Source organism: Sinohyriopsis cumingii, chromosome 8, assembly GCF_028554795.1.
Source record: "Sinohyriopsis cumingii isolate HCF-2022 chromosome 8, ASM2855479v2, whole genome shotgun sequence".
NCBI lineage: Eukaryota > Metazoa > Mollusca > Bivalvia > Unionida > Unionidae > Sinohyriopsis > Sinohyriopsis cumingii.
Window position 1 is genome coordinate 112,737,657 of NC_142968.1, and position 23,278 is coordinate 112,760,934.

Genomic DNA, 23,278 nt, shown 5'->3' on the forward strand with positions numbered 1-23,278 from the left:
ATATATATATATGTTGGCCAGATTTTGTTTAAAATTTTGAAAATGTCAAGTACCATGGTTGTCTTCATCCTCGGTGAAGAGTTGATACATTTGGCAAATCCAAGACTTCAGAGAGAGGTTTCTTGAAATCATAAAAAATTAAAAAATACTCTTTCATGGAATTTACCAACGTTGTCCATATTACAGAAACTAATGTAGTGCCAGGTTAAGCGACAGTAGTTGAAATTTGAAATGATAAAAGAGTGGTAGAAATTCAACTGTCCTTCAGTTGTGAGATATTTTCCAATTCACATTGCACATTTTGAATGTTTTCATCTTACATGTGTTATGTATATTTAATTTAATTGTTTGCTAGTTTTACTTTTTTCATTACATGCAATTGTAATGTAACATTGTTCGCTGGACTTGACCTTGTCCAAAACCGAGTTCATTTCTGCTTCACCTGATTGACTTTATTTTTCTTTACATTTCAATTATGTAAACAACTAATAATAGCTTCATTATTCTCGATGTGTATGAGCTTATTATCGAGATTAGTATTCAGGTAAACAAGATGGCGTAAATATGTTGATCAGATTTAGGGTTTTGGTGATTCCTAAGTGAATTTTATAGGCTACTGTGTTGTAAATAAACGAGGCTCATTAGATCATTCTAGAAGTTTATTTTCCAGTAGGTAATGGTTGTTTTTAGAAAATGCTAATTGTACCCGAGCTCAAGCAGCGAAGAGTTATCTTGTCACTGTGAGGATTTTACCAGTCGTGCTTTAACATCTAGCACTTTAAGTTGTATTATGTTGCGAACAGTTTGGGCTGAAATTTATTTTCTTCAGATTATTGAATTCAAGTGATTTTTTTTCTCTGGAAATACAAAAGTGCTCTAATAAAATGTTTGGATGAAGACATTCATTGGAATTTATACTGAATTCAAAAACCTGGAATAATATTTATGTGATTCAACAATAGACTGTTGACACATCAGCACTTTGCAGGCCATAACAGGCACGTTATCTTCTTCAGTTTTGGATCTCTTCAGGACTTGAACTGGTTTTCATTCTTGACTTTTTATTGCTAGGACTTGTGTCTTTAATTCTTTGATTATTTTTATTAAATTATCAATACCGCAAGTTCTCTTTTTCTCATTCTTTACTGTGTATTCTAGAGAAATAAATTATTTGTTCAATTTTACAAAGCTTGTTGTCTTCACTCTTTTCTGTAATTTATTTTAAGAGCATCGACTCGTAACACAAGACAGGGGCCATACAAGAAGGTGTGTTCGTGCATGTGTGTGTGTGACTTTATTTGGACCCTCGTACATCTATACTCGTTCGGAAGGTCAAAAAGCAAAAAAAAAAAAAACAAGAAGTACATATGGCAAAATCAATGCTAAAGTATGTGGACATTTTTGGACGAGATCAACTTAAAGGTGGGATTGAGTACAAAGCGGATTGAATGTGGCGTGCTGTGATGTCACAATGTAAGCTGTGCATGTTGATAAACAAATTCAAACTACCCTATTGAGATGATCAGACTCAACGTGCTCTATTCTTAACCCAGATTAGTACCTGGCCACCATTGTAAAAGTCCATAGCGATTGATAATTTTCGTCTGAAGTTTCTTGATGACAGTTAAGGTGCAGAGTAAGTAACCAGGACTGAGTAGACTTTGGTTAAACAAAATTAGTATTATATTTTATAAGAACACTTTATATTTAATTAAAGGCACAATAGTGCAGTTAAGGGTGAATTTTTTCGCGATCATATTGAGACATTTATTTTTATTAATATGAAATACCTTGAGTGTTTCATTATGATATATGAGTGCTCGGATATCTTTGTACGTAGCATAATGAATATACTGTCTCCATCTTGAAACTCACACTCCCTGGAAAAATCAAGGTGATATAACTTTGCATGATGATATGTTATATAGTGTGACCCCGCTGTAGCACGCTATCTGCGATATTGGGGAAGCCAGCGTGATCCCTAAATAAACTTTTCACACGTTATTTTTCGTACTTTTAGAAAGAAAAACTTTGCTTATGTATTTGAAAAATACATGTATATGAAATTGCACGAGTCATGCCACAATCGTCTTCTATTAGAATTCATACATGATTTATTCCCCAAAATCGTGATATATCCGAAATGTATTATAACAGATCGTGCTATAGCGGGGTCACACTGCATTTCCAGAACATTACAGGAAGAAGAAGGTGGAGAAAATAGCTGTGAATTCCAGTTTAGTTTTACTGGGGTCACACTGTCAGGCGAAGTGGGCGACCTATTCCTCTAACAAAAACAAAGTAAACCAGAGAAAGCTAACCTCATGGTATTTTCTTCTTCTTCTTATAAATAAAATCATATTTTGGGGACTTTAAATACTGGCACATTTTTTAAATAAACTTTATCAGCGTTGAATTTGTCACACTATTGTTTTCAGTGGAATGACAGTTGCAGACACCAAAAACAAAATTAAAAAATTACAAGAACATTATAAATATAAACTTCCTCACTCAACAGCCAACACTTTAGATACGCAACGTGTCTTTCTCTCTGTGTGTTGCTAAAGGACTGAACCATGAGATTATGTGAAGCATGTTGATGCAGTGGCCATTGGTTCTGCATGCTTGGGTACTTCTGTTGCTATATTTTTTGTAACTTAAACAAATTTAACAATTTTTTTTTGTTTATAACTTATAATTTGAATCTATTTCTATGTTCTGTATTAGCCAAGTCAATATTTAAAACCAATTTACTTAATTTCAGCAAGAATGCATTATGGTAACAAATATGATTATTTTTTCACATAAATAAAACTACCTTAATAATAACTAAAAACATAACAATGGCAGCCTGGCACCTTTAGGACACACGGTACTAATTATACGGAAGAACTGTGAACCAGTCTAGAAATGGGTGAACAAATAACAGAGTATATACGGGTTCGGTGGTCCATACTTGGTTAATAATGAAAATTTAAATGTTAGTAAAAATATCTTTTGAGAGCTTATCCTATCTGTAATTATAAAAAAATATAGACAAAATTCTATTGATGCAATTTTAGTATTTTTACAGGCTTGACTTAGGAGTACTCAATAATGAAAGTAGCACCTGATTCATTTGATGCAGAATCAATAACATATGGTGTTCTCCACACAGAAGCTTGCACCAATGATAGTTGTGCAAGGAGAAATATAAATCTGATCATCAGCACCCAGAAATTTTAAGTTATTGAATTTTGAATATGATGGTGTTTCCATATGTTTACTATGGGAGTTAAATTAGTACCGTGACTCCTTTATACTCTGATAACACTATACCATCCTTTCCTATCATGACTAGAGATCCTTTCATAATTGTTGCTATTTCAGTGCTTTATAATGAATTTACTTGTAGTTGAAAGATGCACAATAAATCTTAGCATCCAGACGATCCTAAACATCAGAGAGGAAACATTTACAGAATCAGTTTTACAATCAGCTCTAGAAAACACTATAAATATCAAACATGTATTATTTGTTCTGCACAATTACATGCACGGGTTATTGACCTTTGCTGCAAGCAATGTGCTTGTCCCATTATGCCAAGGTGTGTGTGTGTGTGTGTGTGAGAGAGAGAGAGAGAGAGAGAGAGAATATCGATATAAATGGACTGCACATGCTGTTAGATACCCCTCTCCACCAGTACATGGAGAACTCGCCCCGTGGAGAACTCGCATTGGGAGAACTCGCCCTATGGAGAACTCGTTTTAAATACATACATACTATATACTATTCATTGTCTCTCTTAACTTAATAACAAATTAAATTAAATTTATAAATGTTAAACTTTTCCAATTTAAAATACAATGGTTTAGTTTGCTTAATATCTCTTGCCATTTTGTGCAATTGTTACTTGAATTTTCTAAAAAGATCTACAAACCTGACCAAGTTCCTCGTTTAGCGTGCTGAAGGAATGAATATAAAGTAATGTATTCCATTTTCATAGACCGATGCATAAATATTACATATTTTCAAAGACATACGCAGAATAGGCCGACATATCGTGCATCAAGAAAACACAAGGGTAATATTCAGTGTGTCAAGAATTAGTATTATTTTGAACAGAATGTTCTGGTGATAATAGCATGTTTCAAACCGTGAGCACTGAAGCATTTATTTTAGTCAATTCTTCATAAAAAGTTAACTAGGGCTTTCTCCAGCTTTGACATCTCACTAAACATTTGACATAGTTGATGGGGGAAGAGTGTGCTGATGCTCGTCAATGATATTAGTGGACGAACAGGTGGAGTGCAACCTTCAGATAATCCCCACGTGTTTCAGCTATTCTAACCCATGTTTGTTTCTATTAAACAAAGGTATTTGGTGACATAATTTAGATATAACTAAAATTAGAGGCAAAGATTAAATTCCATTGAAAATAATGGGGTTCATTTAAAATAGTTTAATAGTTACAAAGAAGGTTCTGTTTTTTTTTTTGTTTTTTTTTGTTTTTTTTTTTGATAGATGGAGAAAACATTTATGAGGGAAATTAGGAAACAATAAAATAGTCTCATATATGATGTAATAAATGGGGATGAGCTGAATTTTAGTACCATTTTGGACACCACACATATAATTATGGTGACCGTACTAAACAGTATCAACAACAGTAAACTGCGATTCCACGATGACCGGTAATAATGGTTCGATATATACAGGGTCTAAGTATAGAAAAAGAAGGAGGGGGTTTATATTCGAATTTCAGTGTGATGTTAATCACCATGAATTATAATCTCAAGTAATATAGTAAAACCTGTGTTGAGAGACCACTGCTGAGAGACCACCTGTCTTGTGGAACCAGGTTCTGCATGTACAGATTTAATGATTATATAGTGTTATGACCTGTTATGAGAGACCACCTGTCATGAGAGACCACCTGTCATGAGAGACCAATATGTTTTGACAGAAGGGGTGGTCTTTCAAGACATGTTCCACTGTAGAATAATTCAAAAGACGATATAATAAAGCGGTAACGACGAGGGAAAATACACCTCAAATAGTATCTATGATCTCTGGGGCGATTTCTCCAGACACAATGGGGTGACTTCTCCAATCACCATGGAGCGACTTCAACTTACATCGGGGATGAGTTCTCCAAGGCGAGTTCTCCACCATTCTCCACACACCACAGTCACTGAGTGAAATATCGACCATCCGAGCATATAGAGTTGTGGAATCTTACAAAGCAAATCAAATTCTTGTCCAATAAAAATAATAGTAATAAAAATTAAAATGTGCTTTCGAACACAGCAGCAAGACAAATCTATTTATAAATAACGTTAACACAGTCACACTTGACTGTTAAGCAACGGGTGGTGCGTTGTCAAAGATAAAGTAATGATGGAAGTAATACGAGTCAGATGAGTACTGATAGGAAAGATAGAAATAAGTAAAATAGTGTCAGTTTAAGTTTCGCCCCTTCATACTCGGACCAATCCGGCTACCGCAGCGGCGATGAGATAATGAACCTCAACCTGCATAGCCTTGATAATAACTAGGTCTTACTTGTAGCTGACTAGTTCATTAGAATGTGATTTTGAAAAGCTCCTGCTTGTGAGATACCAAGTCAGAAGCGTCTGCAATTAATCATGGTAATTTGTTCCACGTTCCTATTGTAATGGGAAGGAGGTGAACTCGAAACAATGTGTCGATGCCGACATTAATTGGAACTTTTTCCTGTGGTTTGCTCTAGTTTGGTTGTATGCTAGGGCCAGGTATTTGTCCACTATGTCCACTAGATTGATCGCTATCTGGTACACCATGGTTAGCTGGGCCTTGGTGATGACAAGTACAGAACACTTTATTATATAATGATGTATACAGTGGCTTTGCTGTCCAATAACTTCGGCGATTATGTGTTGAATGACAGTTTCTAACTCCTCCATCAATGCTCTCTATCGAACAATCTGGTCCCCAAGATGAACTCTTGATAAGCTACATTCAGTCTTTTATTGGGGGGGGGGGTCTCCCTTGTTTGATCTTCTTAGACCAGTTAAGGGAGGTCCCCTGTCCCACTTGTATTGTTGCCAAAGCTTAACTTTATATAGTCCTACAATGTAAGACATAGCACATGTTGGTTTTGTTTTAGTGCATGACGCCCAAAACATAAATATCAGCATCAAGGTCTTACATGTATGACTAAACATTATAGAACTGATGTGTGGTATACATGTTTTCAATTGAAAAGATTTTTAAAAAAGTATATTTTCTTTGTTTCAGATATTTCATTTATCAAGTCAGTTTTGTCCTTGCTGATCTTTTTTTTTTAAAAAAAAATATTTTATTCTAAGTATTCGTCAAAGTCCAATAAGTAAGTTTCAATCATCTTTTGTTCCTCTTGTCTTTTGTGTCTCCTTCTGGCTCTCGTTTTAGTTCTTTCCATTTCCATTTCTTGTTCATCCATTATTGTCATTCATGTTGGTTTCTTTTCTCCCGTTTGTGGTACTGTCCTTGCTATTGTTTTTGCTGTTGTTCTTGTTCTTGGTGCAACAATTGGTGCCAGTTTTTTGTTCAGTTGTTCTTCAATTAATTCTTCTAATGTTTTCCCTATTTTGTGTTGTTCTTGTTGTCGCTATTTCTGCTTGTGTTTCTGTTGTTGGTCTTGCAGTTTTTTGGTTTTCTTGTTGTTTCTTTTCTTGCTTCGTGTTCCGATGTTCTTGCTGCTTTTGTTCTTTTTAATTAGGGACCTGTATTTGTTGTTTTTGTTTCTGCTGCTCTTGTTGTTTTAGGTTCGGGAAAATAATCATGTCCGATACAAAAACTTCTTGCTTTCTCTCATATTTGGTCTCTGGGTATGTGTGTGGTGTGTATCATGTATTCCCATATCTGTTGCACTTTCTGTGGTGGATGCATCCTTTGTACCAAGGATTTGGTTAAGGAGCCATGCAAGAAAAATGCTGGCTTCATTTTTATTATTTCAGTTTTTTCTATTCTTTTATATCCTTATCTCATTTTTGATACGAGTAAGGGGAATAATGTCCATTCTCACTTTCATCACCTTTATTTTGAACGTCCCTTCAAATCTCTATATCGTTGCCTGTAAGAGGATTTCCATTGGTATATCTGACAGGTGTAATTCTGCTGTTTTCTTTGTTATTATTTTAGTATTGGTAGGGGTTCTTTCATCAGCACTTTCTCCCCTCCGATTGTCATTTCCTCCAATGGTAGTATGGGCATCGTTCCCTTATGTCGTAAGATATATCCTTTAAATCCTTTTCTTTTTAGCGATTCTATCAGAATGACAAAGTCCTTATTCATTAGTTGTAAGACTGCCATAATGGTTGCCATGATTGGTCTCTTTTCAAAGGGCATGACGATCAAGTCAATCTCCTGTCTGCCCTCCTTATATGCACACTCTAAGAAGTCACCATTTTCTGTTTCTATGCCTTTAGTTCTGATTTCTAATTTCTCCAGTTCTGTAAGTTCCTTGTTTGACACCATTTTCCACGTGCAGGTCGTGCTTCTCACTAAGGTTGCTTCACTTGTTTCTCAACAGTTCAAAATAGTATTTAAACACTTGTAGATTTTGTATAGTTATCTATTCCTCTGTGTGTGTGTGATTTTGATTTTTAACGTAGCTTTAAGAATGTTTCAGTCATATCGCTACGATATGTGGCAGCTATGTGGCTGTGTATAGTGATGTCTGGTACTGGGGTATCGTGCTGCAGACATGTAGCATGTCCCACCCAGCCACATTACCCTGACACCAGACCGACCAGTCCTAACACTAACTTCTTAATGCTGAACGCCAAACGAGGCAGCTGTTAGTACCATTTTTATAAGTTTTTGGTATGACTCGGCCGGGGATCGAACCCACTACCTCCTGCATGAGGCTGACGTTCTAACCACTAGGCCACCGGAGCAGTACAGCCAAACTGTAGAAAACTTTCTGCTAATTCATCCTTCGTCCTGTGGACTTACGTGCAGTTTGTTTCGTACGCGCTATTGTAGCTGAAAAATTGATGACTTGACTTCTCAAGAAGGAGTATCGGTTTCTCTGACAACTCTTCGACGTTTCCTTTCGGAACGCGACCTTTACGTGTGTACTCCCTCGCCATTTTTGTTTACTCTAGATATTTAAATTACAATCACGTGATTTATGTGGTCACGTGAGATTCCGTGGCAATTTGTAATCTTTAAGTTTGAATTAATGCAGCCCCCCCCCCCCCCACCGAAATAAAATTTGTCTTGTTTATTTAACAATTGACTGATTAAATCTTCACAAACATTAGGTTTTTGTGCATGATTTCAGCTTATAATTTGCCACATTAAATAAGTTTCATTATGTTTACAATGCATAAAATTACATACACCATGCACTATAACTGTGCCTTTAACGATGAGTAAATGCACATGCATGACCTGTGTGATTTTAAAAAAAATAACATTACATAATGTGTGATATACTGTCCCTGAAGTGAGACAGATATATAGGTACATTCCGGAATGTGGGGCACACTGAAGTTAAATGTTTTCAAGATATCGTTATAGTTGTATTAATCGATAGTGTTCTTGTCAATAGTCACATGATTACATCGATGAATGTTAATACGGAATCCAATATCTTAAAACTAACATGTGCGATATAAAACTGAATCGTCCGTTCAAAAACTGACTGAAATTATATATTAATTAACAAATGATAAACTCTACTCTTTCTTCGACTATGCATAACAACACCGTAAACAGTGAAAACGTTTGGTTTGCCTTCTGTTGGAATGTTAGGCTTACCTGGTGTTTGTGACTCACATGTGTTTACTTCGACCCAGTCACTCTCGCAAAATTAGCCCATTTTTACAATTATATGGAAAATTAGAAAAACAAACAAAATATACAATACATGCTCTCGAAATTATTGTTTTTTGAATTGTTACATCCTTAAAAGATTTTCAAATTATTAACAATAAGATATTGACAAAATTACAGCTTGTACACCTGGCGGAAGAATACAGTTAGGTTAAGGTCACTGTTGTTGATGGACCGCCATTAAAAGTTTGAAATTTACGATGAACTTAGAGAAAATGATTCGGAGAATACTAGTGTGCTGCTTTGTACAGCTTTTGTTTATTGTATCAGGTAAAGATTGTGAGAATAATTATTTATTTGTGTTGTTGTGTTAAGGGTAATCACATTTTAACGTAGCTGACGTTAATTCAGGTCTATTTGTTAATGCACAAGTCAGTACAGGTGGGTGGGGGATGGTACATTTTATGAAAAAATGGCTAAAACTTATGATACTAGTAATATTTTATTAAGTTAAATATTCTGTAACACTTCTAAGTGCGCGCGTGCGTGTGTGTGTATGTGTGTGTGTGTGTGAAAGAATACGTGAAAATAAAACATGTATCCCGGATCGGTCCAACTAAACACCCCAAGACTGTCCCAAAACACTCACCTACCCAGTATAAATATATACAATTAAATAAATAAAAAGTAAAAAGTATAACTACGCATTGCATAATTATTGTTTAACATCAGTAGAGTTTTTACCCTTGTCGGTCATCGCCAAAGGAAAGACCCTATGACACCTCAAGACACATTATCACTTGACCAGAAAATAGGTTAATTTAATCTTAAATACACCAGAATTGAAAATTAAAAATCCGAGAAATGTTTTAAGCTGACCTAGTCCACCACAGTGGCGAAGAGTTATCGTTCGTGCATCTAAGTACTGAATAAGAGCGTTCTGTTACATATGGATAAATGAACAACAAATGCATTGCAAAGTAATTAAATGCTCATTTTATTTTCATTTATCCATATGTATCCAGGCCACACCACAAGGAGGCGCTCTTTCCATGGCCTATTTTTATTGATGTTCTTCGTTTTTGTTTGTTTTTTGTTCTTTTCATTTTTTTTTTCTTCCATTTGTATTAGATATTGAGTACATTTCTCATTGTTGATTTTCCTTTTTGGTATCATTTATGATGACGTCTCAAAGAACACAATCATCGCTTTTTTGTCCTTTTGATCATGGGACGCCATCGCTGTCCCACTTTACATGCAATTCCTTTTGCCTTATTTAATGACTGAAAATTTCCCATCTTTTGATTTTATGAATTTTTTAATTTGCCTATGTTTTGAGTCCACGAGAAAATTTTGGAAGAGTTCATTTTTTTCTTCTTCAGACTTGCAACCCCAGACTGCATCATGAACACGGTAGATTCGTTCTTCATTACAAGTTTATACTTTCCTGTGTCATGTAGAGAACTTCTATAATCCATAAAATGCAAGCTTGTAATGCAGTAAAGTTTGTTTATTAAATCTCTAGTATGTTTAGGCTTTCAGTCAGCCGAAACCTTTTTAATATTATTGATGGACTCTGTGTTGTTATTGGTCCAGTGTTTGTTTTCTTTGTTCTGCCGATTTGGTTCAAACATGAATTTTCAAAGTCTTGGTTTTAGATTATTCACATAGTATTGTTCGAAGCTGTCAAACTTTTCTTTTATTAATTGCTCATGTTTTTCAGAGCAGCTTTCAAACTCCATGGTAGTGTTGGCATCCATGATACCTTCGTTACCAAACAGAGACCTCATGACTGTATCATGCTCGACCTTTGTCAATTCCTACCTTGTTTTGTAGGTAAAACTTATTATTATTTTTTAGATGTTTTGTGCACAAATATCGTCTAGCAGAAGGAAACACATATTCGATAGCCTTGGTCAGAGATTTCTCGTCGTCAATGCCTATTTCCATATTCTCTGATATTCGCATTTCAATAGTCTCCACATCATTATCAAGGTCTGTTGCCACATGTTCCAGGAATGCTTTGTATGTTTTATACGACACGTCTTTGTACAGAAGTAGAGGACCAAGAAATATAGGATGGTCATTTGTATTTTTCCTCACAACTCTGATTTTTGTACACCAACAATTTCACATAAAAGTTTCCAAGACCGAATGTTCGGTCAATGCCAATCAGTTGGTTCTTTGTGTTTGTTAAGAAGTGTTTCAGATCCTTTGTTTGTTCTTTAGTGTAGCAGATAATTGATGGCACTTGTAATTTGTTGTGTATCACAGTTTGTACATAAGTGTGTTCACTTAACATTCCCAGCACATCTAAAATGTCATCAGTTACATTGGTGTTTCTTGCGCAGTTGCTTTTTTCTCTTTTCCTGGTACACCGCTCCCTCGATAACTCGCGCCCGGATAACTCGCGATCCCGCTTATAACGCGGTGTCCGTCTTGGCTCCCGATTTTTTCCAGAGAAAATGTATTTAAAATGTCTTTAAAATATGCTGAACTTGAAAAAATTACGATAAGAATTGATAAATTAAACCTTGATACATTGCTCGTTTTATCATCGAAAATGGTGATTAATGCCCGTAAATTCATATTTTGAAATTTGCAAGTTCTAAAGAAGAATTAATTTCAGAGATCTCGAAAACGCTTAATTACGCGTATTTGGACGCCACTTTTTGATCTGGGACGCAGAAAATCACTGAGGCGGGAGTCCTCCATATGCATGTAATAGGTGCGCGGGAAAATTCAAAGATTTGCCGGTCCTGTTTCAGCCACCTGCTTTGTGGGAAAATGTGTTGATCAGTTAACTGTGCTGATATTTACAATGACAGAATTCAGTGACTGAAAGACTCTTTGATGTACTGTTGCCATTTTATAAGAGTACATTAAAAAAAAAAGAACATGATGCAAGAGCTAGGCGGCTAGTTCAAAGGCTTTGACTAGCGGCCGAGTGAGAAAATGTACCGATATTTAGTGATTGACTTCAGAGGCAGAAAGACCCAGTTTTAATATCCTAGCGAGACCTCTGTTTAAAGATATCATATATTATGTAAGTTTTTATGATAAATAGTTGTCAGTATACTGTAAATAAACAGTCTGGTGAAATAGCTATCAATGAAAACTTCTTGTAAATGCTAACAGGTGGCAACAGAGAATGAAATAAACACCAGTTAAACGTCTTCCTGTGTGAAAGTCACGTTCTAATCCTTTAATTCCGTTTCAGTGTAAACATTATAATCACAACATATTATGTTCATTGAAAACATGAAAAGAGTCAATCGACCGTCACATCGAAACCCGTGAGTACTTCTGCGAGAACCTAATTACATGTATATGCCGGCTTTGTTTTGATCAACAACTTGGGGAAGTGTTTGTTGCATTAAAAAAAATCGATTACAAGAGACCTCGGGTGCTGGAATAAGGGTCTTGGAGCTGCCTTTGACGTAAAGCAAAACAGTAACAGAGACAACGACGATGATAGTGACTTCGAATGTTTCAGTGAAACTGATGTCATTAATGCCGAGGCTGTTTGGGAGAAATTCGTACAGACTCATGGTCCTGAGACGGGCGTTTCTCTTGATATGGAGGAGTGGATTTGTGCTGACATTGATTGCCCCACAGCCGAATACATGTCAGATGAAACTATAATTATTTCTATAGCGAACAAATTTGCAGCAGAAGACGATTCTAACTGGAGTAACACAAGTGTTGAAAGTGATGCAGACGCAGATGTTGCACCCGTGGGGGTGGGCCCTCTGTACAGGAAGCAATCAAATATTTTGATATTGCCATAAGGTGGCTGGAGACCCAAAATGTTGACTACGTAAAGCTCATGCAGTTGAGAAATCTGAGGGATTTTGCTCGGCGGCAGAGAAACCAAGGAGCAACACACACACACAAAAAAATAACTGATTTTTTCAAAAAGTGAATTGATATTTGTCAAGCGTGGCACTAACGGCAAGTATTAACTTGTTCTAATTTACATTGTTTTAAAATTTGTAGACCAATTAAATACGTCTGTACTGATTAACCCTTGTTTGTTTTTGTTTTCCATTTTACTTCTATCACATTTAAAAATATTTATCTATCTATCGTTCGATTGACACTGTTTCTCGAAAAGAGTCGATCTTTTGTATATAAAAGAACGTCTAATTTGGATCAAACAATAAAACTAGAATGTATCCAATTCAACATAAAAATTACTGACGTAGTACACAATGTGTGAAGTGCTACACATGTTAAGCGAACGGAAACCACGTGGAATAATGTTTTCGATGATCGCCTCAATATACTGTAATTTATCCTGAAATTAATGTTGTCCTATGAGGAAATAATAAAGTACACTGTTATGAAGAGATATTTATTAACATTTAATCTCAGAATGATTATAAAGTTAGTATTCAACAGTATAATCTGCCAACACCCCCCCCCCTTATTTCTCCGTTATGTCGTCAATCACTTTATTGGTTTTGGGCTTATTTTATAGGTCCCTCGATAACTCGCGCCTCACTTATAGTGCGGTCGATGTTTCTGGACCCCGATGTGCGCGAGTTATCGAGGGAGTGGTGTATTATACTTCTGGTTTCCTATCATTCTGATGTCACATGCTCAATTCATGGAGTCATCTTTTTTCAAGTAATGAAAGATTTCTCTCGGTTGCTGCTTGTTCAAATTTTCGCTTATTTTTTCTATGGTTTTTGGGCTTGTTCTTGTGAATGTTTGTCCAGAATATGCCTTCCCATGTTATTGTGAAGTTACTTGTTGAATTCCTTGGTATTCAAACAGCGCAACATTGCACAAGGTTTGATTAACATTATTTACAAAGTATGAGACCCTTTTCTTAAAAGTTGGATTTCTTTTGAGATTAGTACCTGCTTAAGACAACAATGCTTTCCTCAGCAGGATGTGGTTCAAGAGGTTCCCAGTATATCCGACTTTTGCATCTTTTCTTAAGGTAGTACTTCTGATTTTTGTGCTCAACATTTATCGGGGCCCCAAGTGGTCTAAAGCGCTGTCTGTTACGGATCACTGCCATCTCACCTCTGTATGTGTGGGTTCGAGTCTAGGATTCTGCCAATGTGGGTTATGTGAAAAAGCTTGCCAATAGCTTCTCATGGGTCGATGGTTCTTCCCGGGGTTTTCCAGGATTCTTCCTCCTCCATTAATACTGGCCACCATGCATAGCCTATCGTGTGCTGAAAAATGGCATTAAACCCAACAATAACATTTGTCAAGTGTCCATTTTTAACCACAAATATTGATTTAACTGTGTTTCCATTTGAAATCCCATATTCCACAACTGTCATAAAACTCACATTTTTTCTTCGATTCCAATCAACTTAACATTTATCGAGTTATCCACTAACAGAAAACAATGATTAGATTTTTTGCCAGATAGCACCTGACTGTATGTATTCTTTTTTCGTGATCAGTTTGTATGCTTCATGACCAGAATGCCACTGTCTGATACTGTTTTACGCTCATGTATACCAGGTAAGTGCGGGTGTTTTGGGACAGTCTTGGGGTCTTTGGGTGTCTTGGGGTCTTTCCTTTGGCGATGACCAACAAGGAAAAACTCTACTGATGTTACTCGATAATTATGCAATGCATAATTATACTGATTACTTGTTTAGCTGATTTTTTAAAATATATGCATACCGAGTAGGTGAGAGTGCTTTTTTGACAGTCTTGGGGGTAGTCTTGGGGTGATTAGTCGCTCCCATCCCGGATTGCTCTGGTATTGCGGGTCTTAAAGTTACCGATCAGTGAACAAGTAAATAAAGACACTGACCTTCAAGATACTATATATGCCTAGTTGCTGTTCTGTGTTACATATTAAAATGCATTAAATTTCCAGTTTAATTCTGATGGTTGCAGGAAACGATAAACAGAAGCCATATTAATTCTAGGTTTTAAAAGGGGGTGGGGGTACTCTGATATCGTGGTAATACCGAAAAAATATCCGTATGATGGCATATACTTGTCTTAATGTTGGGACCTAGATATTGTTGTACAAAGCGTAAATCTACTTGAAAAATAGATGCTACTTCTATGTCCCTCATTCTACCGCCTGTGCTAGTACTACAACGTAAAATGTATCACGTTATTTAGATTTTGGAGTTGCGTCTTACTGCCCAAATAACCATTTTGTGTAGTGTATTCCAGTGTTGGCTGACATCAGAATGAGCATCCAAATTTTCAAGAATATCTCACACACTGGCAACACATATTTAATTTTTTCCGCCAATTAAAGTCTTGTTGATTTAGGCAGACTTTACTTAATCTGATGTCTTTTTTCGATTAAATTCAAATTCTCACACAAGCAATAGGGATTGTTTTCAAGTTCTTTTGATCTACATGTCAGTTGGTTGGAATGTAATGGAAGCCAGGAATGTTGAAATTGGTTGTTGTTGTTGTTGTTGTTTTGGGGCTTAACGCCATTTTTCAGCACACGATAGGCTATACATGGCGGCCAGTATTAATGGTGGAGGAAGAACCCGGGAAAACTCCGGAAAGAACCACCGACCCACGAGAAGCTACTGGCAAGCTTTCTCACATACCCACATTGGCTGAATCCTAGACTCGAACCGCCGCAGACAGAGGTGAGATGGCAGTGATCCGTAACGGAGAGCGCTTTAGACCACTCAGCCACTCGGGGCCCCCTTGAAATTGGTTAAAAGGATGGTAAATATCTTGAACGAAACAAAGCTTTCTTTAATATTAGTAATTTTTTTAATTCATTTTGTTAAAGAAACATTCTACAACCTAATTTGATTTTGGCATACCCGTCTTCCATTGCATTCCAAACAGCTGAACAGAACATGCACCCATTTAGTACTGCCCGAGTTTGATTCCATCAGGATTCAGGATAAAGACAAAAGTATGTATAATCAGTTAGATTTAATTTTGTGGAAGAGTGTCAATAATGGCTGCCTAGTGTTTGACTTGGGAAAACATAGTTAGATGTATCACCAAAACAAAAATATTGTGTGATATGTGTTATGTTGTAGGACTACTTTGTAGACCAATAGCTTAAATGTAGCTCATTTCCTGTATTCTAAAGCACACCATGTCTTTGCAAATGACTACACTCTTGTGATGATGACAACATTGTTGAAATGTCCTACACAAAACTATCAATAACTATAATAAATACATCACTAAAGCACTCTTTCCTTTCATGTGCACTATGCAGAAAATATGTGGGTATTTATGTCATATTCACCTGTTACTTAGCATAATGCACTATACTAAGTTTAACATTAATGATTAGTGGCTACCTTCTGCTGAAGTATGCAGCTGCTAATAAATCTCATCTGATCAGTTTGTAATTTTCTTAAAATTATTTATTTTCTTCTGCTGAACCACTATCTTGCCCTGCAGGAATTGCCTTTTACAGTCTGGAGGAGACATATGCTGCAAATTAGGTAGCTCTCATAGACATGCAAGATTAATATATCTCCTCAGGGGTCAAGCTAGACTTGAGTTTTTTCATACATAACACTAAAATGTATAAAACATTACCGTAGCTGTTAATAATGAACACACTAAAATGCAAAAAATTACAGACATGGCTCCTTTATAGTCTGTATATGAACTAAACCCTTCTTTCCAACCGTATCAACACAGACATGTGAGCAGGGCCTCCCTTGGAATATTTTTCTTTGCGCCATGATATTTGCCAAATTTAAAAATTTGGAGCCCCTTTCAGCCATAGGAGCCATTTTATGCCATGATGCAGGGATTTAAATATGTGCCTAATATCATATTGGCCCTATTTTGCCATTCTATAAAAACCTGACAGTAAAAGTTTTTACATGCTTCTATTACATTTCAAAGCACAAGAATAATTATTAATAAATATAACAATACCATCATATACACACGAAGTTCAATGTATAGCATATGAAAAGCAAGAATGAATAAGAACGTTTATAACTGATAGACAAAATACTGCTTAGTCTTTATGAACAATGTCACTGAGAGCAAATTTTCATTTTTGGCTTTTTAACATTGGCATTTGTAATGTGTAGTTCTGCGTTGAAAGTAAATAAAGCCTTGTGCCTGGTTAGGTAAAATCTATACTTCAGTAAAGACTCAGTCATGAAGATTTAACCTCTTTAATTTCATTTACCCTCCTTTTAGTCATAGAATCAGCAAATTCCATTTTAGGTAGTTCATAGTTTTCTTTTAATGTTCTCTTGACATTCCACCAGGATACCTAGAACCATCTTCACTTGTCAAGGGTCATTGATCTACTTTGTTAATGATCAAACATTAAAGTCTGGTGTTCTCCCAGGAGTTTTTGATAGCAATGGAGTAGCACAACAAAATGTTTTTAAAAAATGTAAATTACTGTACCAGCATAAAAGTGAAAACGGCAATGAAATATGAAAGACTGCACATATATACACATTGTAATCCCTAAATGGTATGGTGTTTTAATGCCAAAAAGTATTACAGTATTTGAATTAAATAATAAATATCTTTTCTTAAGGGGCCCTAGTAGCAAAATGTATCTGTCCATAATGGGAACTCAGGGATGGCCTAGTGGTCTAAAGCACTCGCTTTTACAGGTCACCGACATCTCACTTTTGTCTGCATGGATTTGAGTCTCAGGCTCCATCATAGATAGGGCTGTCAAAAATCACGAAAAACCAACCCGGGTACCCGTTGCGAAATTTAACGGGTACCCGTTAGCACATGAATGACATGTACAACCGTAGACCAACTAATTGTTATCCCCATTTCTTTAATATTTTATATGGCGATAGAGGCTAACCGTGTAATGCACTACTCGGTCTGATGCGTCCGCACCGATGTAGCTGCGAATGATCTGACCGCACGCTATTAATTAATAAATTTATTTAGAATGACCTTTGCACACAGATGGTAGGTATAATCCAACTTTTAATGATCACTGTGATCAGCCGCGTTAAATCCTTTAGAACACTCACCTTTTTTAAAGTATAAGTCCTTGTTAGAACAGACCACGTTTATTCATCGGCTTTTGACCGCATATTTGAATTACCCACGCATGCGTGTAAAGCAGCTTTACCACATGTCAAGAGTAATGCGTTAAAACCGTCTCTGTGTGTGTGTGTGTGTGTGTGTGTGTACGAAGATTTCAAGGTGTCTAGGTGATAATTGTTCATAATATAAATTGTGGGATTTCTTCGACATGTGTGTTCGGAAATCAAAGGTATCCATCTGGATTTCATTAAAAGAGCACGCAATGTACCGATCATTTAGTACCCACAATCAATAGTTACCGTCTACAAAGAGGTTTATTACCTGTAGAACAATGCTATGTTTTAACCTTGGTATATAATGCCTCGGGGATAACGGTTTGTCCTGTTGCACAATGCCAATGAATTTTATTAATCCAAACAGACTCTCTGATATATTGTTTATTTATATTAAGCAGGGATCTGGTTTCTAATTAAAGCCATAGCTGTCACACCTGTTTGAAGTGGTTGGCGAGTGTGGCGGTTTTTGTTTACGGGTACCCGCGTTTACGTTTCAATACCCGGGTTTTTCAATACGGTCGGGTACCCGAGTACCCGTTGACAGCCCTAATCATAGATATGTGAGAAAGCTCGTCATTAGCTTCTCATAGCAAGAATGAATAAGAATGTTTCTTTGTAACTGATAATACAAAATAGTGCTTAGTAACTGATAATACAAAATAGTGCTTAGTCTTTATGAATAATGTCACTGACACTTTATTAATATCCATCTCATTTTTTTCTGGACCATTTCTGAAATGCCTTCCTGAAATCAAAGATATCAACACTAGGTTCATCAGTGGAAATTCAAATTAAATTTTTCAGAGTAGATTATACTCATAAAATTTTGTAAGATTGTTGTAACAAGTAACCTGGTAGCTGCCTCAGATGCAGCTGGATATAAATCTGTTTTTCAGAGCTAGATTAGCCATATTCTTTGTGCTTGATACAGACTTGTTTTAGAAAGTAAATTTTTAATTTTTAATTGATACAAGTGACATGGGTCCATTACAGTAGATGACTGGCATTCTTGAAGTGGTATCCTGTGTTACTCAGTTAGGTTCAGACAACAAAAACATGTTATCAGAGTAAATAATCCCTAAAACACTAAGCGGTCCCAAGTGTGTCTCACACTCACAGTTTGCAATAAACATAAATTAACAACACGTGCAAATGACATCAAATCTTTCTGCCGACCTGTTCAACAATAGAGTATATTCCCTGGTCATTCCTTATTTCCTACTAATCACATTTAATTGCTTCTCAAAACTGACTGACAGCTTGCAGTTAGCTGCAATCAAGTTTGAATAGTCTTATTCATCATCTACTGACATAACCCAAACAAAAATTGCAAGCTTGTTTTAAAGCTTGCAGCAAGCTTGCCACAAGCTAATTTATAAAGCTTGCAGCAAGCTTGTATTTGGAACATTGCAGCAAGCTTGCACAAGCTTATTTAGCAAGATAGTGTCATAAGCATGCACAAGCTTATTACTTGCTTACACAAGCTTGTTACTAGCTTGCACAAGCTTGTTACTAGCTTGCGCAAGCTTGTTACTAGCTTGTTGCAAGCTTGCACAGATTTCTTGCTACAAGCATCTGGGCTTTCAAAAATCAGACATGATTGTGTTCCCCCCCCCCACCAAAACCCTGAAAATGTGAAGGGGGGTCTGGGAGTCTGAAGGCTCCTGTCCAGAATTGCATTTTAGACTCAACTGCTCCTGGTGGACCATATTATCATAATATATTGCAAAGTTTTACTTCATTCCAATGAAATAATCTGCATATTTAATGATTAAATAATGTAATCTTATAGATGCAATGCAGTGGAAAACAAATCTGTTCCGCCAAAACATTAAGTTTAATTCCATTGTTCAAGTTTATTCATTCACTGCACATTATCATTGTACCCCACTTTACTTACTGGAATAATATGATCCAACTCAAAAATGATTTAATCCCTTACACATAATACTGAGCATTTATATTATTGCAGAATTTTGTAACTAGTTTTATATTAATTGAAGCTGTCTAGCTTTAGGTATAGTCACAGGAGTCGGATGTTTTAATCAGTAAAATATGACAATTTTTTTTTGACAACATTGTTACACTAAATAACCGTATCTGTGTGCGTGTATATATATATATATATATATATATATATATATATATATATATATATATATATATATATATTTATTACAGATAACGGTTATTTCATGCTTTCAAATATTTACGCCATTTTTTATTGATAAAACGCCAGACTTGTGTGGTATAGGCGCTTAGTATGTCACTAATGCGTCCACTCCGACTCCGCATGTTGCATATAGCTGCTTCCGGTTTCATTGCGTTGTTATTTGCAACTGTATTATGTAGTTTCACGCATTAACTATTTTGTTGAGTTTTTTTTTTTTAAATGACCAAATTACATCAAATTATAGAAATAGTGATGTCATGTAAAAGAAAACGATCTCGCACATCTCAGTTCCTATCGATATCATACCACGTCTAGTATCGAGAACTGGGGGGTGGGAGTGATGATGTTTAGTGATTTTCAAAATTTCGATGAGCAAGTTTAAATTAGGTCTGAACAAAATCGTGTCATTAGCTTGGTTATAAATAATATGATGACATATATAAACCAATAAAATGTCCATATAACTTATACTGAAATAATCACGAATGACCAAGAAAAAGATACTCACCGTAATTTTGGTCATCCAGGCTTGGTACGCTTTTCCGCCTAATTTTGCTCTCACCAAATCATTTCCTTCATATTCTTCAAAATCGCTTCTCTGCACTTCTACTTACTTAAAAAAAATGATACTGAAAATATTCTCATCTGTCCATTCCACAGAGTCCACGGTTTTTGTTCAAGGTTTTTGCCTAACCATCTGCATTATCTTTGGTTTCCGAGGAAGCTTAACTGTTGAAATCTCGCGCGTATATTAACCAATCATATCACGTCTTCTTTCATAGTGATCCAGTCAGGATAATCGTTGTTAATATATTTTGGTTTTTACTGCAAATTGGCAACTGGTGACAAAGTCAATACAATATGCAGTTTATAACAGTAATGGAGAAAAAAAAAACGTTTGGACAAAGTCATTGAAAGCTTTTTAAAGCAAATACATTTTGTTCATGCTGGCCAGAAAATATTTTCCCATATTAATCCAGAAATACTCAGGTTAAATACACAAGTATTGAATTAAAGATCTGTATGAACATTTATACAGTATCATATCATTTAAAAAAAGAAAAAAATATTCACCTTTTTTTAAATTTCACTAATATTGTGAGAAGGTTGTATGATGAATTTTCATGAACATTTTATGAATATAATGATATAGATATTTAATATACATTTTTTTAAGAAATATCTTGGTATTGCATCAAAGTACTTGAATTGTTTATGAACCATTAGTTATGACATTTCAGGAACTTCTAAGATATTATAATAGTTCATAAAAATTCATCAGTGTGTTCATGAACTTCAAGTACATGATTCATCAAAATTCTTGAAGTGTTCATGAACTTAGTTGAGCAACTTTCATGAACAGTTCATGATTGTTCATGAAGTCATGAATTTGTTTTCGTAAGGGCGTGATGGTGATGGTGCATGCTACTTGGATACATGGTCTCAAACTTTCACAAGCAATGGATATATATATATGAAGAAACATGTTGCAAGCTAGTTTAAATTTACTTTCTGAAACATACAAGAAAACTTGTACAAGCTAGTTTTACTTTCTGAAGAAAACAAGTAAGCTTGCGCAAGCTAGTTTTACTTTATGAAGCAAAAAGAAAGCTTGTGCAAGCTAGTTTTAATTTCTGAAGCAAACAAGAAAGCTTGTGCAAGCTTGCGGTTATATCCAGCTAACTTGCCCAAGCCTGCATTTGCTTGTACAAGCTTGCGCAAGCATCCATGTTAGCTTATAAACATCAAACTAGCTTATCGTAAGCTTACCGCAAGCTTGCCACAAGCTTTCAGCAAGGATGCATTTTGTTTTGGAAACCCACTGACTGACGCAGATAGTGAAAATGGGCATTAATTAGCCCGAGTTCCTTGTATCAGTGAAAAATTTTAAAAAATTCACCATCACCTTTAGCCAGTCAATAAAAAAATAGCACCACTTTAAAAATTCTTCTAGCAGAAGCCCTTTAGTTTATTTGGTACCAAGTGTAGAGGAGCCTGAATCTCACCAGACTTGCTGACAGAAGAAAGTAGTTAATGCATCCAGTTTTAATCAAGAAAACAACTTCAGAGGACAGATTCATGGAATGAAATTTGGAACAAAATATTTATATTGGCAAGAAAACAAGAAAACAATGAAAACTTTAAGCTTTATGTACTGAGACTTCTCTCTAATTTTTGCCATTTTAGTTGATATGTTGCTGGCTTCATTTATAACTGTAACAGTGGTTCATGAGTGAGGTTTCTCATCACATAATCATTTTAAGTCAAAGAACTGTGGATGTTGTGGACAACAAACTGTAATAATATTAATGAAGGGCATTGTGGGAAGGTTTGGAGCTTAATGATTTTATCCTAAACCTGCCATGAAGAAGTTTAAGACAAAATTTGTATCAGAAGAAATACATAAAATCTTACACTACATGATTTCTGCTATATAAAAAACAAGTGAATTCGAACAGATTCATATAATGAAATAATGTATGACATTCTTACAATTTATGAATCATAAAACATGCACTATTATTTCTGAACTTAGCAAAACTTCAGGTATGAATTTAAAATGAATAAATTCAATAATAATTACAAACTGACATAAATGAATATACCTTGCATTGCAATTGAGACGAACCTTGTGCACTGTCCTAGCCCTTACATGACATCCAAGAATTCCCTCATTCTTTCTCTGGATATGGGTCTCTAAAAGTTCCTTTTGACAATCTGTTTAACAAGAGAAATTACTTATTAATTTCTTTCCTGCTTAGCCAAAAAACTTGGACTGATTACTTTCACGAGGGAGTTTCTTTTATGCCCCTGAATTCTGTCGGGGAAAACACCCCCACCCCCACCCCTTTTTTTGACTTGGCCAATCAGGAATATTACTTTAGCACCAAAATTTGTATCACTGCCTTTGAAGTCAGAATAGTCCTCTTTAGTTCACCTTTATTAATAACTTGTGGAAAATATCATTTTATGACACCTGTTTCAAAATGGACCACTTCCTACAATTTCCTTGGAATCATATCAACTCTCGATATTTTACCGCTATGACCTCACATTAATATTGCACTCTTGTCTGTTCCTAACTGTAAACTGAATGAGTCCTAATTAAAATTCATTTCTTGCACAAATAGGAGAGGTTCATTGTTGCTAGTTACCTAGTTTATTGGCAGGCTAGCCCTTAGATCAGTTTTTTTGTTTACATATCATGCTTATCACTAAAGAAGTACACTGTGAAATATTACTATAGAAATTATTCTGCAAAGTATTGCACCCTTGCGTATTGATTAAAGTTACT

The 23,278-nt window shown here is 35.6% G+C and overlaps 1 protein-coding gene across 3 annotated transcripts in view; it reads left to right on the top strand.

The window, feature by feature from the left end:
- The first annotated feature begins 9,002 nt into the window (after positions 1-9,002).
- Positions 9,003-23,278, top strand: part of LOC149794395 (uncharacterized) — a 121,044-nt gene continuing 106,768 nt past the window's right edge. For all 3 annotated transcript variants that reach the window (XR_016423023.1, XM_089968573.1, XM_089968574.1), the window contains exon 1: positions 9,003-9,114. Coding sequence is in view for 2 of the 3 variants with exons in the window: in XM_089968573.1 (XP_089824699.1) it covers positions 9,045-9,114 (70 nt within the window). In the remaining variant the exon portion in view is untranslated. The remainder of the gene's footprint in view (positions 9,115-23,278) is intronic.